The 17597-nt window shown below is 48.9% G+C and overlaps 1 protein-coding gene and 1 pseudogene across 1 annotated transcript in view; one reads left to right on the forward strand and one right to left on the reverse strand.

Annotated features, from left to right (window-relative positions):
* Nucleotides 1-1774, reverse strand: part of LOC100947690 — an 8469-nt pseudogene extending 6695 nt beyond the window's left edge.
* A 6320-nt stretch (nucleotides 1775-8094) lies between these two features.
* Nucleotides 8095-17597, forward strand: part of NOS2 (nitric oxide synthase 2) — a 38691-nt gene continuing 29188 nt past the window's right edge. Inside the window, 2 exon segments of the mRNA XM_012809734.2 lie at nucleotides 8095-8225; nucleotides 17459-17543. Coding sequence (XP_012665188.1) covers nucleotides 8095-8225; nucleotides 17459-17543 — 216 coding nt within the window.

Below are 17597 nucleotides of genomic sequence, written 5' to 3' on the forward strand. Positions count from 1 at the left end.
ATGGTGTCACAGCTCACAGCAACCTCAACCTCTTGGACTTAAGCAATCCTCTTGCCTCAGCCTCCCAAGTAGCTGGGACTACAGACGCCCCCCACAACGCCCAGCCATTTTTTTGTTGTAGTTGCCATTGTTGTTTAGCAACCCAGGCTGCGTTCAAACCCACCAGCCTTGGTGTATGTGGCTGACGCCATAACCACTGTGCTACAGGCACCAGCTTATACATGTAACTTTTATCGCACCTGCACACAACTCTACTATTATTTGCTTAAATATTGTACCTTAAATTGACTCTTTTTAAACATAAATAAATACATTTCAGAATAAAATCTTATCACTTTTCACAACTGGAAAACCAATTGCCATAGACAGTAATCACATTGAGAAATCTTTCAACTATAAAGCGGTGCCTGTGGCTCAGTGGGTAGGGCACCAGCCCCATATACCGAGGGTGGTGGGTTCAAAACTGGCCCTGGTCAAACTGCAACAACAACAACAAAAAGAAATCTTTCAACTGTACAAAAAATATATTATTCCAGGGACCACCCCAGGACCCCTCTGGATTGCCAAAGGTACACTGACCACACTCTGGGAAACATGTAAATCTGTCATAGGACCAAAAAGAGGCCCAGATTAACCCAGATATGGACCTTGCATTTAGCTTCATCAGTAAGGACATCTACTGAGTGCCTACTGCCTGTACAGTGCTGAGATTATAAGATGCTCAAGGGGGAAAATATATGAGCAGCCATGTTGCCATCCAAAAGGGGTCACCACTGGAGTGCAGGTGATAAGAGCACATGATGGCTGATGTGGTGGCCAAAGAAAGTCTCGGAAAGAATGGGGAAGGCTTAGATGGGTACAGAGGAAGTGGGTGCTTTCTAGACTAGAAGAAGCAGTGAGCCAAGACAGCAGTCAGTGATCCAGCCTGAATTGCTGGGAGACTTGGGAAGGAGATATTCTTGGGCCTCAGCTTCCCCATTCTCTAGCAAGATAACTGATACCCTCAGAGTGCCTGGCACTTTGTAGACAGGATCTCATCTGATCCTCAGGAAAACCCTATAAAGAAGCCCTCAGTGATTCCATTTTGCAGTTAAAGAAACTGAGATTGGGGATGGGGTTAAGGGATTGGGCTGGAATTGGAACACAGTCCAGTCTGGTCTCTCAGCACCACCTGTACAGTGTGGTGAAGAGAGGCCCAACTGATGCAGCCTTGCAGAAACACCGTCGCTCAGGCCAAGCCATTGTGGGAGGTAGCCTGCCTGCCTCGTCCAGCTCAAGCTAGGGGACTGCTCTGAAATCCTCCCTACCACCCTGAAGGCATGTGGCAGGACCTCCCTGCAATCCCCATGGTTCCATGACAACCATATACCATCACCCTGCTACCTTCTTTACTCCCATCTTGGACACCAGGTACCAGGGGTCATAAACTGGAGTTTCCTGAACCCGAGTGGGAAACTCTCCAGGCCAGGAGATAAGGAATCTCCACTTTGGAGAATAGGTATTCTGTCCCCTCACCCTGTCCAAATCCTTCTGTCCTTTATGTGCTCCTCTAGCCTGAAGGATTTCGGCCTTCTTGGGCACACCCTGCCCCTGGAGGTCTCATGTCCTCAGCACAGCCGAGCACTTTGTAGACTACTGGATTCAGCGCAGTGGAGTTGGGAGATGAGGGTCTGGATTTCTGGCTGTCTGGTTTTGATCTGTGGGTCCTCGAGCCAGTGGGCCACCTCTCATTGCCCTGCTGCAAAAGAAGGACAATGACGCCCACACCTTTCATGTTATCGTGAGGTTGTGTAAAGTGCTGTACCCACGGTAAGTGCACAAATCCTCTATGCAGTCAATGTTCAAGTGCGTACTGTGTACCACGAGCTTAAAGGGATAACTGTGAGCTCAGCGTACAGGGAAGAGTGTCTTCCTTCCCGTTATCATTATGCATAGCCTGGTGTGAAGTCGAGGGCTGTGTCTTTGCTCACCATCGTGTTGACTTCTGCCTAACAGGCACCCCATAAATATACACATGTGTAGGAAGAACCAGGCCTTTGGAGTCCAGCGGTTCTGGGTGCAAATTCCAGCTCTACCCCTTCCTTCCTGGGTGACTCAAGCAAGGCACTTCACTTCTCGGAGCTGTCGACTTCTTCTCTGAAAATTAGAGATAACAGTAGCTTACCCAACAAACTGCTGAGGGATTACACAGAGACTTCTGGGACACAGAGGCATGCAATAGGGACTCTGCATGGTTCTCCTCCCATGGCTGTGCACAGAGCTGGTGATAGACGCCAGCAGTGAGAGGAGAATCTGACCCGGGTCATCCTCAGCTCTCACCCTGGCCTCAGTTTCCTACTCCTCTCCTGTCTGTCACTCACTTCTCTTCACCCCGGGGTATAGAGGATTATAGTATTTTGAAGATCATTTCCTTACCACCCTTGAAGATCATTTCCTTGAGTACATACTCTGTTAGCACCTATGGGATCATTTCCCTGAGCACACAGCCCCTGCTTGGTGCCCAGCTTAGTGCTTAGGGCTATCCTGCACCTTGATTAGCCTCCCCCCTTGCAGTGTGTACTGTCAATCCATGTCCCACATGATCATTTATGTGGTCACAACACCTCGGTGGGCTCACATGAAGTAAAACAGGTACAAGCACAGAGGCACTGAGGTGGGGAGTCATCTGGGGTCCATTAAGCTCTCAGATGTGGGTCAAGCCTCAGCTCTGCCTCTTACAAGCTGAGTGACACTGGGCCGGTTGCTCAAACTTTCTCTGTCTCAGTTTCCCTATTTGGGAAATGAGGAATAACAAAAGCACCTGCCATGGAACCTCATTGGTGGGCTCACTTGGTTAATAAACGGAAAGCCCAGGGCTAGAGCAAGTGGGAGCTGGGCCTCCCACCACCACCTGACTATGTCATCTTGGACAAATCGTTTAACTGTGCTCTGCTTCAATTCCCCTCCCTCATCTATGAAGTGGGACTAATAATAATTCCCACCTCACAGGACTGGATTAAATAGTTGATACATTGTTAAGTGCCTTGCTCAGTAAGCAGTAGCTCCCTTCACTGTTTTTATTAGAAAGGGCTTCAAAGTTGCTAACTCCTGAGGGCCAACTGGAGCTGAACTGTCTTCATAGCCTGGCATTGGGAGAGATCAAATTTGTTGATGGAAAGAAAATCAGTCCCAGGATGATAAGACTGAGAAATCCTTGTGCTAGCTGCCATTGGCACGGTGCCCAGGTGTCCCGGTAATGAAGGGAAGGGTGCATTTCTCCATAGCAGCCTCAGAACCTCCATTGCCACCCTCTGAGGGGCCCACCTGTCTCCTCTTGCCCTTCAAGGAGCTCTTTGATTTCTCCCTGGCAGAATTCACCTGCTGCATCCATCATCAGAAAAGGCCCAGGAATGCAGCCTGTGGAGTGGGCAGGGCCAAGGGAAAGGCGGTTGCCGGAGGTCAGTAGAGGGGAATCTGCAACACTGTCTCAGAGCCAGCCCTGAACACTGCAGCTAAGCACTCTGGGGCGAGCATTAGAAGCCCACTGTTTGTCCAGCTCTGAGGCTGTCTGCTGTGTGCCTGGGGCGAGTCTCTTAACCTCTCTGTGCCATCACGACTCTTCATGCTGTTTTGCCAATTAAGAGAGTATTGGGATAGTGGCAATGGTTACATAACATTGGGAACATTCTAAAAACCACCAAATCGTACACTTTAAAATAGTGAATTGGTGATGTTACATGAATTGTATTCCAATAAAATCAATAAATAAATTGAATGGAATGAAACAAAGAGAGAGAGAGACTCAGGAATTCAAAAGCACATGTCTGTTGGAGTCCACCAGTCTGTCCCAGGGAACATTCCTCAGGAGATAAGTCATGTCACCCTCAAGCTCTTTGTCAAAGATAAATTGTTGTTTTAATCCCAATGGGATCAAAAATGCCTTCTGCTCCACGGTTCAAAGCATTTTCTTATATCTCATTTACTTGCCTTTTTTTTTTTTTTTTTTGAAAAAAAAAGTCCCCCAAGTAGCTGGGACCACAGGCGCCCACCACAACGCCCGGCTATTATTTTTGGTTGCAGCCGTCATTGTTGTTTGGCGGACTTGGACTGGATTTGAACCCGCCACCTTAGGTGTATGTGGCTGGCGTCTTAGCCACTTGAGCCACAGGCGCTGAGCCAATAACTGCATATTCTAAAGCAAAATCAACCAAGTGTTCTGATGTCAAGTAGATGGGATTCTAGAGGAGTCCATGAACGGGAAGTCATAGTATCCATGTCAAAGGGTTTGGGGCGGGACATTAAAGGAGTTAACACCTGTATTTGTTGCAGGTATAGCCAGAATAGGTGGGAGCAATTATAGCGAATAGGGTTAGAATATGGCAAACTCCTAACCACCCCTCAAAACTCTGTCCTGGTGTCCTTTTCCTGGTAAACCTTCCTTGAGCAATGCAGATCCAGCTCCTCTGGGCCATGCTATCCCTCCATTACTACAGGTAGCACCTTGGACCACATCATTCATTCATCTTTTTAGATTTTACACTCCCCAAGGCCAGGGACTCTTGAGTTTTTCCAGTCAACATTGTTTCTCTCAACTGAATCAGTTGAACCCCGAAAGAAACTCACTCCAATTTACTCCTATCCTTCCTTCCTATCCTTCCTTCCTTCCTTCCTTCCTTCCTTCCTTCCTTCCCCCAACAAAGATCTCTGAGCTCCCATTGCATGTCTTTTTTGTGACTCTTAGTCTGTCGTCAACAACTTTAATACATTGTAATATTGAATTTAACTTGGGAAAAACAGGAAGGAAATGAAGGCATGGTGGTGGCCGTGTGTCAGGAGGATGAGATCGAGGGCGATTTTTCCCCCTCTATTTCTATTTTCTACTCCTCCCTAAAGTAGTAGTTATTTCACTTTTATAATGGAAAAATTTCATACCCTATAGGAATGCTCCATTTGAGGCATAAGAAATGAAAACGAGAAATTATAATCCTTCCATAGAAGAGGTTATAATTTCCATTAAAAAAAGAATTTTCCCCCCTGTAGAAATAATTCCCCCCCTCCAGTCTTCCAAAACTTACTAAGCACTAAAGGGTGAGATTCTGGACTAACATCTAATAAGCCTGTCTGTGCCAACGGCCTGCCTTCCTTTCCCTTCTCAAAACCTCAAGCTATTTCAGGGGCCTGCTTGGAATAATGGCATCATCTAGCACCACTGGCCTTCAGTAACCTGGGCATTTTCCAATGCGTCCCATACCGCCAATATTCCCAGCTTCCTGGACTCCTGCCACAGACTGGAAAGAGAGAGGATAAACAGAAATGAACCTGCGGAGTGAAAAAAAAAAAAATCCCCCAGATGCTGAAAGTGAGGTGATGTGGCCGAGCCAAAATAAGCCTGGCTCTCGGGTGATTCCTTTACTTGAGTGACTACCCAGCCGATGACCTGCCACCTTGGACCTGGAACCAGGAAAAGGGGGCTTTACTGAAGATGTATCACACATACAGTGATGTAACAGTAGGATCAAGTCACCCATGGGACATGAGTGCCAGTCATGAATTGGGGCATTCCCTTTCGAAACAAAAATGAAAGACCTGTATGGAAAAACAGCTCCCTGGATGGCACGGGGCATGTATAAATACTTCTTAGCTGCTGGTGTGATCATAACTTTGCAGTGAGTTGAAGACTGAGGTTCTGACTCCTGAGTACACAGCATCCCTGGTTAGAAATCTCTCGGCTACCCTGGGTGAGGGGACTGGGCAGTCATAGATTGTCCTGAAGTTCTCAAGGCACAGGGCTCTAGTCCTAATTTGTTTGTCCTTGCTCTACGGAGGCAGCGCAGCCAGCTGTGTGGTGAGTTGCCTTTCTTTCTGGAGAATTTGCTGTTTTGAGAGGGTTTCGCTTCTTCCTGCTTGGGAAGGCTCCCAAAACTGTGGGAATTTTCTGCCTACAGAGATAAGCCGAGGAAAATTTAGGTAAAGAAATGCTAATATGAGGTCTGGTCATTTAGAACACAGCATGTTGTTCAGATTTCTTTTCTGCAAATATTTGCTGTGGGTGTTATATTTCTAGGAAACATTCTCTGGAAAGTTCAGAATGGGAGGGGGCAGTGTGTTCTAAGAACTTTTGTCTTTATGTAGATTATCTATCTCATCCTGTTCTTATAACATGCACCCTCCCCAACACATCCGGGTAAGATATTATTAAACCCATTTTCAGGCTGGATGCCCGTAGCACAGTGGTTACAGCGCCAGCCACATACGCCAAGGGTGGTGAGTTTGAACCCCGCCTGGGCCCCACCTAAACAACTGCAACAAAAAATAGCTGGGCGTGTGGCAGGCACCTATAGTCCCAGCTACTTTGGAGGCAGAGGCAAAAAAAATAGCTTAGCCCAAGAATTGGAGATTGCTGTGAGCTGTGATGCCGCAGCACTTTATGGAGGGCAACATGGTGAGACTGTCTCAAAAAAAAAAGAAAAATTTCAAGATGAAGAAATGGGTTTCAGTTAGATAAGTTGATCCAGGTCACTTAACTAGTAGAGCTAAGTAGTAGAGCCAGTAGAGCTTAACTAGTAGAACTAGTAGAGCTAAACTAGTAGAGCTCTACACTTAACTAACAGAGCTAAGATTTGAAAGCAGGTCTGTGGGGCTCTAAAATCCTTCCAGTGGCAGAGCTTTCCCCATGAGGAGGTTTGCTGTGGGCAAGGAGCTGGGCTTCCTTCCGGGTCTTTGGTTCTTACCTTTTGTAAAGGAGACGACCTCAGATTTTGAGAGTTGGATGCATTTTTTCCACAAATAATTATTTCCTCCCTGAATAATAAAAAATAGGCAGATGGTATTATTGGCTTAAGATGAACAATTGCAAAACCTTAGAAGAAAGGCAGGCTCGGCACCTGTGGCTCAAGTGGCTAAGGTGCCAGCCACATGCACCTAAGGTGGTGGGTTCGAATCCAGCCTAGGCCAGCCAAACAACAATGACGGCTGCAACCAAAAAAAAAGAAGAAAGGCAGCTGTAGGCTGGGCGCCGTGGCTCACGCTTGTATTCCTAGCACTCTGGGAGGCTAAGGCAGGTGGATTGCCTGAGCTCAGGCGTTTGAGACCAGCCTGAGCCAGAGTGAGACACAGTCTCTAAAAATAGCTGGGTGTTGTGGTGGGTGCCTATAGTCCCAGCTGGAAGGCTGAGGCAAGAGGATCGCATGAGCCCAAGAGTTGGAGGTTGCTGTGAGCTATGATGCCACAGCTCTCTACCCAGGGTGACAAAATGAGACTCCCAAGAAGAAAAAAAAAAGCATTACATCTTGAGTGCTTTCCCCAATAACAGACTTAAGGTGACAGTTGCTAATTAGAGATTAGAGCTGCCAAAATCTGTTTTGGAGGGTCAGGCAAAGGCCCCCATGTTTCGATAATCAACTAGCTCTTCCCCACTTTGCCTCGGGTCAGTGATGAAGCTCGCCTGGGTCGGCTCGGCGCCTGTGGCTCAAGTGGCTAAGGCACCAGCCACATACACCTAAGGTGGCAGGTTTGAATCCAGCCTGGACCCGCCAAACAACAATGATGGCTGCAACCAAAAAATAGCTGTGTGTTGTGGTGGGTGCCTGTGGTCCCAGCTACTTGGGAGGCGGAGGCAGGAGACTCGCTTGAGCCCAGGAGTTGGAGGTTGCTGTGAGCTGTGAAGCCATGGCACTCTACCCAGGGGGATAGCTTGAGGCTCTGTCTCAAAAAAAAAAAAAAAAAAAAGAAGCTTGCCTGGGTCAGGGGAGCCGGTGTCCCACTACAGATGCTCCTGGGGGCATGTGGCTTGTCCTTGTTAAGTGTTCTTGCTGATGTCCAGGCTTTTGACTTTAGACTGTTACGTGCTTCGTGGAATTGCAGTCTATGTCCGTAAGGTCACCAGATCCAACCCTGAAATAGGAACAGAGGTTGCGAAGCGTTGGTGGGGTGGCTGCTTGTGGCTCATGCTGGCATTCATCTCGGTTCTTGAGTAAGCAAACCGCACTGAGAAAGCCCAGTTCTGTAACCTCTTCCCAACTTTCCCTCGCTGTCTGCTTCCCCTCCCTCAGCCCCACAGTGAAGAGCACCTGAGTCTAAATCCACAGACGTGACCTGCTTTGCAAAGCCACAGAGATGGACTGTCCCTGGAAGTTTCTGTTCAGGACCAAACTCTGCCAGTATGGCTTGAACAAGGAAAAGGACATCAACAACAACATGGGGACATGGACTATGTCCAGGTAAGCTTCCCCTGGGGCCACCTCCCGGTTGTGCCCTTCACCATCCATCCCCACCCCACCCCCCTTGCTGATAATGAAGAATTCCCTTCTGCTCCCGACCTCTCACATGAGGTCCCATCTCAAAGTTGCTTCCTGGATGTCCCTGTTGGAATTTGATGCAGCCACTGATTATTGGTCACCTCACTGTGCCTGACACTGTGTGGAGAAGAAAGGGCTAGGCCATGGTGCCAGCCCTGAAGGAATCTCAGGGGGAAGAGCATGAGAAGGGACCCGGTGGGAGAAGTGGAGGCAGGAGGGCCCTATGGTAGCATCTGGGTGGCCTGCTGGCCTGTGTCCACTCTGATTCACCAGCATGTCTGCCTCACGGTGTGTTGAATTTTTTGAGTATCACCCCAGTGAGGAGTACCAGGATGCCAGACGCCCTACACCCAAGCCCTGCCCTGGGCCGAGCTGGCAGGTCTGACACTGCCTCTCACTGCTCTGTGACACAGGGCGAGTTAATCTCTCTGAGTCCCAGATTGCGCACCTTGAGTGTGAGGATCCCAGAGGGACCCACCTCCCAGCATGGTGAGGATGAGGTGAGAGTGTGCCCATGTGTAGCAGGCGCTTGGTAAACATCAGCGTTTATTACCATTTACTGAGCACCTGCTCTGGGCCAGGGCTCAATAGGGCACTTATTTTGAAACTCAACTGATCTCATTGGCTGCAGTTCCTATTGTCTGATTTTACAGATGAGGAAATAGATGCTCTGAGAGGGGAAAATGACCTCCCTGGCTGATATCGTGGGTAATTACAGAATCAGAACTTGAACCCACAGCGTAGACTCTTCTGTCCCTCATCCCCTAGCCTGTAGGAGAAGCAAGCCCGATGCGTGGCCGCACTGAGGGAGTTAGTCAGTCAACAAACTCGCCAGGGACGGGCTTCCAGAGATGCTAGTAGGGGTCACAGCCTTGGGCTGGAGACTGAGGCTTACTCATACGGAAAGACAGGTCAACGTGCAATAACATACGTAGCAGTGCCAATCAAACCAAAGCCCCGTCTTTTTCTTTTAATTTCAGAATATTATGGGGCTACGAACGTTTGGTTACGTGAATTGCTTTTGTGCGGTTTGAGTCAGAGTTGTAAGTGTGCCCATCCCCAAGATAGCACGCACTGTACCTGAGCACCTGCTCTGGGCCAGGGCTCAATAGGGCACTTATTTTGAAATGAGATGAGATGTGAATTTACCCGTCCCCATCTCCGCTCACCTGCATGGTTTCCACTGAGTTTCACTACACGCATGTTAATGGATTAGGCAGCATTTAATAGTGAGCCCATGTGGTGTTTGCTTTTCCATTCTTGTGGCAGTTCACGTAGAAGAATGGTCTCCAGTCCTGTCCAGGTTGTTCAAAAGATATTAGGGTTCCCCTTTTCATGGCTCAGTAGTACTCCATGGTATACATATGCCATATTCTATTCATCCACTCGTGTGTTAAAAGGCACTTGGGTTGTTTTCACTTCTTTGCAATTGTGAATTGTGCTGCTATAAATTTTTCAGCACAAGTATCTTTCTTTTATATATATATACAATTTCTTTTTTTTTTTCCTTTGGGTTAATACCCAGAAGCGGGATTGCTGGATCAAATGTAGGTACTTTTAGTTTTATGAGGCATCTCCACACCTCTTTCTATAGAGGTTGCACTAGTTTGCAGTCCCACCAACAGCGCATAAGAGTTCATTTCTCTCTGCACCCACCCCTGCACCTGCATACCAACCATTCTTACTGGAGTTAGGTGATATTTCATTGTGGTTTTGATTTGCATTTTCCCTGACGATTAGAGATGTTGAACGTTTTGTCATGTGTTTACTGGTCACAAGTCTACCTTCTTTGGGAAAGTTTCTGTTTCTGTCTTTGGCCCCCTTTTTAATGAGGTTGTTTATTGGAGGTTTCCTTACTGATCTGCTTGAGTTCTTTGTGGATTCTGGTTATTAGCCCTTTAGTAGGTGCAAGGATTTTAGCTGCACAGTCCTGGAGGAGCCTTTCCCATACACCAGAACGGGCAGGATGGGCAGCCCGGCAGCCCTTAGCACACCTGTCAGAGGTGGCAGAAAAAGCCGATGGTTAAGAGCATGGGCGTGGGGGTGAGCAAGCGTCTTTGCCGCTGAATAGCCCTGTGACCTCTGGCAAGTCCCCTACCCTCTGAGCCTCACTTTCCTCATCTGTAAGAGGTGAGGTTGTGGCAAGGATTAAGCGAGCTCTAACTTGTAAAGCGCCTGGCCTGAAGTAAGTGCTCAACAAATAATTGTCCTTGTTGCTGTTGTTGGCAGCTAGGATGTGACTGTGCCTTGTTAAACAGAGTCCCCTCTTGGGGCTTCACAGCAGGGGGGTGGACTCTGCAGAGAGGGGAGAGTGTGGAGAGGAGCAGAGAAGCAGGGAGGACATTCAGGAGCGGGACGAGTGAGCAAGCAGTGAGAAGCAGAAGCGAGCCTGACTGTGCCGGGGCCGGGGCTGGGCCAAGACGGAGATAGGCCAGGCCAGGCGAGGGCACTGGGGGCTTGAATGCAGGGGAGGGGATTTAGACTCACTCTACTTGGCAGCAGGGACCCATTGTAGATTTCTGAGCAAGACAGTCAAGGTGTGAGGGGGAACTGGAAGAGAGGTTGTTTGCCACCATGTAGTCTAGCCGTGGTGGCTGAGGAAGCCAAGGGACCAAGAGGTGAGAGAGAAGGGTTGAATAGCACCTGGATGTCCTGCTGGCCTTCAGACTCAAAGGCTGCAGACTGCAGTGGCTTCATCCCTTTCCTCTTTCTCCATTGCAGCCCCTGCCAGCTGGTCTCCCAGCAGCAGTGCCTTGCTCTGGCTCTGACCTCCCCCTCTCCCACCAGACTTCTGGCAAGCCATGCTCCTGCTCTAGAGTCTGCAGTAGCTTCCCATTGCCCGTTGCCGCACCGAGGCTAGACTGCAGGGTTCTGCATGGTTATTCTACCCACGCCTCCCGCCCAGCCCAGCCTGCCTCAGCTTCCCCTCTGTGCACACCATATTCCTCCTCTGGGCTCATCCAGAACCAATCCACCTGCTGTCTTTAGAGATCATCCTGAATCTCTCTCCTCTCAAAACCCTTACGGTGCTGCCTGCAGCGTTTAGCCCTTAATCCCATACCCCCTGACAGCACTGCCAGTTATTCCAGAGGACTGATTTATATCTTTGGACCTTTCAGGAGACTTGAACTCAGATCCCAGGCAGGGCCTGGGCTGGTGGAAAGACACCAATCAGATAGCAGAGGTGACGGACAGATAACATCACACATTAATTCATTTAACTCTCCCAGGAATCCATGAGGAAGGGACTTGTGTGATCCTCCTATTTTAGAGATGAGGGCACTAAAGCCCAGACAGTTTAAGTCATTTTTAAGATCTCATAGTTAGCAAATGACAGAGCTGAGATTCAAATCTGGGCAGTCTGATTCAGGGCATGTTCCATTCCATGAATAATTATATGCTGGTGCCTGCTCCTCCTGCACTCTGCTGGGAGTTAAGATATCAATGAAGCCCTTCTATGGATGGATGAATTGTTTGAGCCATTTATTAATTGCATGCATCGCTACAAAAAATAATAGGTAACATTTATAAAGTCCTCACTACTGTGTCAATAATGAGGCAGGAACTATTACTGTCCTTGTTTTACAAAGTTGAGTGACCTACGCGAGGTCAATATCTAGAAAGTGGTGGAGTCGAGGTTTGATTCAAGTCCAGACCTCTATGGGCTCTCCCTGCGGGCCTACTATGTGCTAGGCTATAAAAGGAACAGAGAAAAGAGTCTCAGTTCCTGCTGTCAGGAAGGAAATGCAGGAAAGGATGCTTTCCTACTGGTTTGGGGAGCACACAAAGGATTCAGTGTTAAAGAGTTTTGTAGATGTGTAAGGGGAGGGGTGGGACAGTGAGGTAGACAAGGTGGCAGGGTGTGTGTGCATTGGCACCATGGCAGAGGGACCTCTTACATCCAGTCATGGAGGTGCCTGGCTGTGGTGTGGGAAGGAGTGGTGGGGGAAGCTTTGGGGAGGAGGTGGCCAACTAGATGGTACACCCTGGGCAGGAAGGCAGGGAGGATGTTACCGGGAAAGGAAGCAGCAGTGCAAAGGGGATTTTACACCGAAAGCAACAGTAGCCAGTTAATAGATTTTGACTTTACAAAGTAATTTTTAAATCTCTTCAGGTGTAACAAAGCTAACAATCTATTCTGTGTGATGATTTTATATAAATAATTAGGGAGTGAACATGGGGTGTCTGTGTGTGTTTGAGAGACAAGGGCAAACTTGGGAACGTTGGGTGAAGTTGTAGGGAATTCAGAGCAGAGTCCAGCTAGAGGTTGCTAGCTGGGTTGCAGTCGGCTTGGAATCAATATGAACCCTTCTCCACTCCACTTTAATTTGAGTTTGGGATTTTACATGCACTCTGAGGTTGAAGGCTGCTTCCCTGTCTGGGTCTGGACCTCCTTCCTACCAGTTATCCTGCTGGGAATGTGAGAATGTAAGGAGCAACTTCCAGACAGAGCAAAGTCAGGAGGCCCTGCGCCTTCCAGGGCTTAAGGACAAGGGGACGTAAGGAGGGGACTTCTAGTCTACTCTTCAGCCCAGGAGAAGTCACCCCAAGTCTTTAGTTTTGTTCAGTTTTCTTCCTAGAACTTGTAGGAGGAAAAAAATAGCACAATATAGCAGGTGGAGAGAGTTTGGCCTGGGCTGAGGCCCTGGGGCTGCTGTGCAGCCTTAGGCAAGATACCAAACCCCTCTGGCCCCCCTCTGGGAACAAAATAGAGCTGTCTACTTGACCGGATTTAGTAAGGAGCAGATGAAACAGCGCAGGAAGTTTGCTCTGTCGATTACAAAGGCTGTACAATAGGAGTAATTCCGATGAGCGTTAATGTTATATTTATGGGGAATAAACAAACCCGAGGCCCAACGTCCCTTGCGCTCCCATCCCAGAGACAGTCCAGGGGCATCTAAACTTCGCTGGGGACCCAGGCCGTGGGGTGTTCGGACTGCTCAGAGGAAGGAGAGGTGCGGGCGCGGGCGCGGCCGGTGGCTGCAGGGGGTCACCCGCACGCGGACTGACCCGAGTCCCGGCGGCCCCTCCGCTCGCTCCGCCCCGGGGCGGGGGCTGCGGGGTCTGAGCGATAAAGGGGAGGCAGCGGCGGGGCGCTGGGAGCCCTCGGAGCTGCGCCGGGACAGGCCGGAGCCATGCGCGACGGGCTGGGCGCGGCGTACGAGGCCGCAGGGCCGCGGCTCTGCCGGCTGCTCCGCCGGATCCTCCGGCCACCGAAGTCCGCCTGCCGCCCCCGCCGAGCCAGGTATCCCGTGGGCCGGCTGCGTGCGCCCTGGGGGGAGGCGGGCGGTTCAGCCTTAACGAAGAAAACGGGAGGGCTGGCGTATTCGCCCCGTGGCTTCTTGAGGGTGCGCTGAAAGTTTTCACACTTTGGGTGATTGTAGTTGACACACGAGGTTTGCAGTTCAGGAGCCCGGGGAGGCGTCTGTGCCGGCGAATCGGTGCACGTTTCAGCACTTGGGAGCTGCTTAAGTTTTTCAGCACTGGGGCTGCTACACTCTTCAGATCAGATAAGGTTAAGAAAGCAAAGAAGTTGTTGTTTTACAAATAAGATCCATTTCCCAAGGTGCCATGGCTCGTCCTTTGGGGCAGAAGTGAGAACCGTAGGGGAATCAGGCTCGCAGGTCAGTCCCGGACTAGCCAGACTAGCCGGACTAGCCGCAGGCGCTGACCTCAGGCGGCCTCGGTCTCTCAAGGACTTGTGGAAAGTTATGGGTCTAAGCTTGCCACCACACTCCCAGCACTCCCTTAGGTGGCAGGACCGGGTACAGATGTGGATTTAGTCAAATTGCATGAGTGTCCTCAGGGTCGAGGATAAACGAGGCAGTGATTTGGAAACAAGTGTGGTCACCGTTATCTCCCAGCAACAAGTCAAAAGAAACGTGCTAGGACAGGCTCGGTGGCTCAGGCCTGTAATTCCAGCACTCTGGGAGGCCAACCGGGAGGATGGCTTGAGCTCAGGAGTTCGAGATCAGCCTGAGCAAGGAGACGACCCCGTCTCTACTAAAATACAGTATGGGGTCTGTAGTCTAATCTACTAAGGAGGCTGAGGCAGGAGGATCACTTGAGCCCAGGAGCTAGACTGATGCCAGGGCATTCTAGCCTGGGCAGCAGAGTGAGACCGTGTCCTAAAGAAAAAAAAAAGAAAAAAAATGTACGTACTGGGGCAAAAGAGACTGGGTGAAGCTTTGTTTATTCATTTTGCAAATTTAAAAACATCTCAATTATGAAAAGAACTCATGGCCACTGTAAAAAGCTGGAAGACACAGCAAAGTAAAGTTTAAATCACCTATGATGTCATCCCTTACTGCTGCTGTTAACATTGGCTGACCTCTCCCGCCGCCCGGGGTTTTTTCTGTGCTTGTGAGCTCACACCAGTCAGAACCTATATACAGTGTGAAGCATTATTTCCATTAGCGGACGAGTAGATACAACTGAACATCTGGTCACAGATGATGGGGTCATGCTAATTATGACCCAGATGTATAGTGGATTCTCAGACAACTTTTTTTATTGAGACAGAGTGTCACTTTGTCACCTTGGTAGAGTGTTGTGGTGTCAGGGCAAAACCTGTGATGTTTTGCCTCAGCCTCCTGAGTAGGTGGCAGTCAAGGTGCCCACCATAATGCCCGGCTAGTTTTTAGAGACAGGGGCTGTCTTGAACTCCTGAGCTCACGTCATCCATCTGCCTTGGCCTCCCAGAGTGCTAGGATTACAGGCGTGAGCCACCGTGCCCGGCCTCAGGCAACTTTTTAAGATGATGTCTTATACTATTTGGGGTAAATGTTTATGTTAAGCCTACAAAGACATTGTTTCTCAAACTAAATGTTGTAGACCAGTTCATGTTTCTGATCTGAAGCTTCTGAAATTGCCCAAGTCCATTTCTAGGAAAATGTAAGAGAAAGAAGGAGCAGGTGCAGGGTGGGGGTTGGGTAATGGAAAAAGAGCAAGAGGAGCAGTAAAGCGTCGTCTCTCTGGGAACCCCAAAACTTCTTCCTAGTTAAGCAGCCCAATGATGACTGCTCAGCCACGGCTTACCTGTTCCTAATGTCCAGATTACCCTATACTGGCTATTTTTCTTAAGGACACTAGTGCAGACCAGAAGTGTGTTAAGGAAAAAATTAGATATTTGCTAAAGCATGGTAAGGAAGGATTTATTCAGTCGGACCATTTTGGTTTCGTAGGTACAGGGACTGCTGCAATGGAGTCTTGCGGTGGGGGGAGATGGATTGGGCTCAACTAGGAACACAGCACAGGCAAGTGGGAAATTATAGCCAAGGAGCTGAGCGGGGTCAGTGAATAGAAAATTCCCATGAGGAAATACCAGAGATAGAGGGGATTCTGGCTAAACCAACCTACCAGGATTCTTGCTGAAGACAGGCCAGGTGATCAGACATCACCTGGGGGATGATGACGGACGAGGAACGTGAACAGATACTGAGTATGATCAGATATCCAGGATGGGGGTTCTTGCTAAACTGATTCACTGGCATTCTTTTGCTAAAACTAGATTTTACAAGGCAGTGCAAAGATGAGCCTACTGGAAGACTCGGGGGTATGATTAAACTTTGGGCAAGAATCAGTCTTTGTCAGGTGATAATCATTGGCCACACGGAGAGCCCATTATAGCGTTTCTGAATCACTCATAGATACTTACCTCCTCCTAAAGAGACACTATTTCTTTGTAGTTATAAATCACTTCATGCTACTATAGAATGTACGGAGTTAATTGTATAATGATAATAGAAACATTTAGTCATTTTTGTGAATAATGCACGTAATGCATCGTCATTCGTCACATTTCAACGTCATTGATATGTATGAAGTAGAAAATGAGAGACTCTTGTAACGCTCTATAACCATCCTCCCTCTGATGGCCATGCACGAGCAGCCTGGAAAATACTGCCCCAAACACAGAGCACAATAAGCTTTCAAACTAAGAGGCCCAAGTAGGAAGAGGGGGAAGGAGGAGAGGGGGAGCAAATGTGAGTGGTGATGATCAGAGGGGCACGCACACGTGTGGGGCAGAGAGGGCTCGCGGGTCTTCTCCGTGTGACATCTGTCAGCAGAGTGAACCTGAAATCCCAAACCAGAACCAACAGCTTCTGAACCATTTCAGGCTGTTAAAACTTTCCCCCTTAAAAGGAAGGCTAAATTCTTTAAATGCAACTTGCTGTTTTAAAATACATAAAACCAGAATGTTTTTTTAAAGAGACTTTTCAAAAGTATTTTGAGAAGATGCCTGTCTCAGTAAAGATGACATGCTGCCTTAGATTTGCTTTGCAATAATGGTCAGGGGTGGGTTGATTAGCGTTGAATCGGGTTGAATCTGGGTGAAGGGCCCGGGGAAGGTTATGACATTTTTCTCTCTACTTTTGTATGCTGAACATTTTCCATAAAAAAAGATTTAGAATAAGTAAATAAACAAGGAAAGAATAAGTGTTTTGTTTTGTTTTTTTAATTGAGACAGAGTCTCACTTTGTCACCGTCCGTAAAGTGCTATGACATCATCATAGCTCATACTAACAAGCTCAAATTCTTGGGCTCAAGCCATCCTTTTGCCTTAAGCCTCCCAAGGATCTGGGACTACAGGTGCCCACCACAATGCGCAGCTAATTTTTCCAGCCTTAGTACAGACAGGGTCTCGTCTTGCTCAGGCTGTTCTCAAACTCCTGAGTACAAGCAATCCACCCACTTCATCCTCCTAGAGTGCTGGGATTACAGGTGTGAGCCACTGTGAAATGAAGTGTTTTAAATAAAAAATTGAGTGGCTGCTGGACAGTGCTGCTGGCCTGGGAGGGCATGGCTGATGGAGCCATTCTCTCCCCTCCCAGCCCCCGTGCCACTTTCGGGGGGGGGGGTAGTGCATTTTCCCAGAGCCTCTGTGGGCCACTGTTTGGGACAGTAGCTCTGGCTCTGCTCTTGGTTTTTTGGCTTTGTTGCAGGGGGCGGGGAGGGGGGAAGAAGAGGAAAAGGGGAGGTGAGGATGGTGGGGATTGTGGGGAGGTTTGGTCTGACCCACAGCCTCCCTAACCTCTTTGCCTGGAAGCCATGAGCAATTTATTCCCACCGACTGGACTTCACTTCCCCTATTTGTCAAATGAGGGGGCTGGCAGAGGGGACTCTGAGATCCCCGTCCACCCTCAGATACACCGTCTCATGGTGGCTATTTCCTTTCACAGTCCAGTGACACAGGATGACCCCAAGTGTCACAGCCTGGGCAAACACCAGAATGAGCCCCTTCAGCCCCTCGCAGGGACAGAAAAGGTCAGTGAGTCACACGGGTGTGGGAAGCCCCTTCCTCTCTTCCCCGGCAGGTGC

This window comes from Otolemur garnettii, unplaced genomic scaffold (assembly GCF_000181295.1).
Source record: "Otolemur garnettii isolate 467f Iridium unplaced genomic scaffold, OtoGar3 scaffold00112, whole genome shotgun sequence".
Lineage (NCBI taxonomy): Eukaryota > Metazoa > Chordata > Mammalia > Primates > Galagidae > Otolemur > Otolemur garnettii.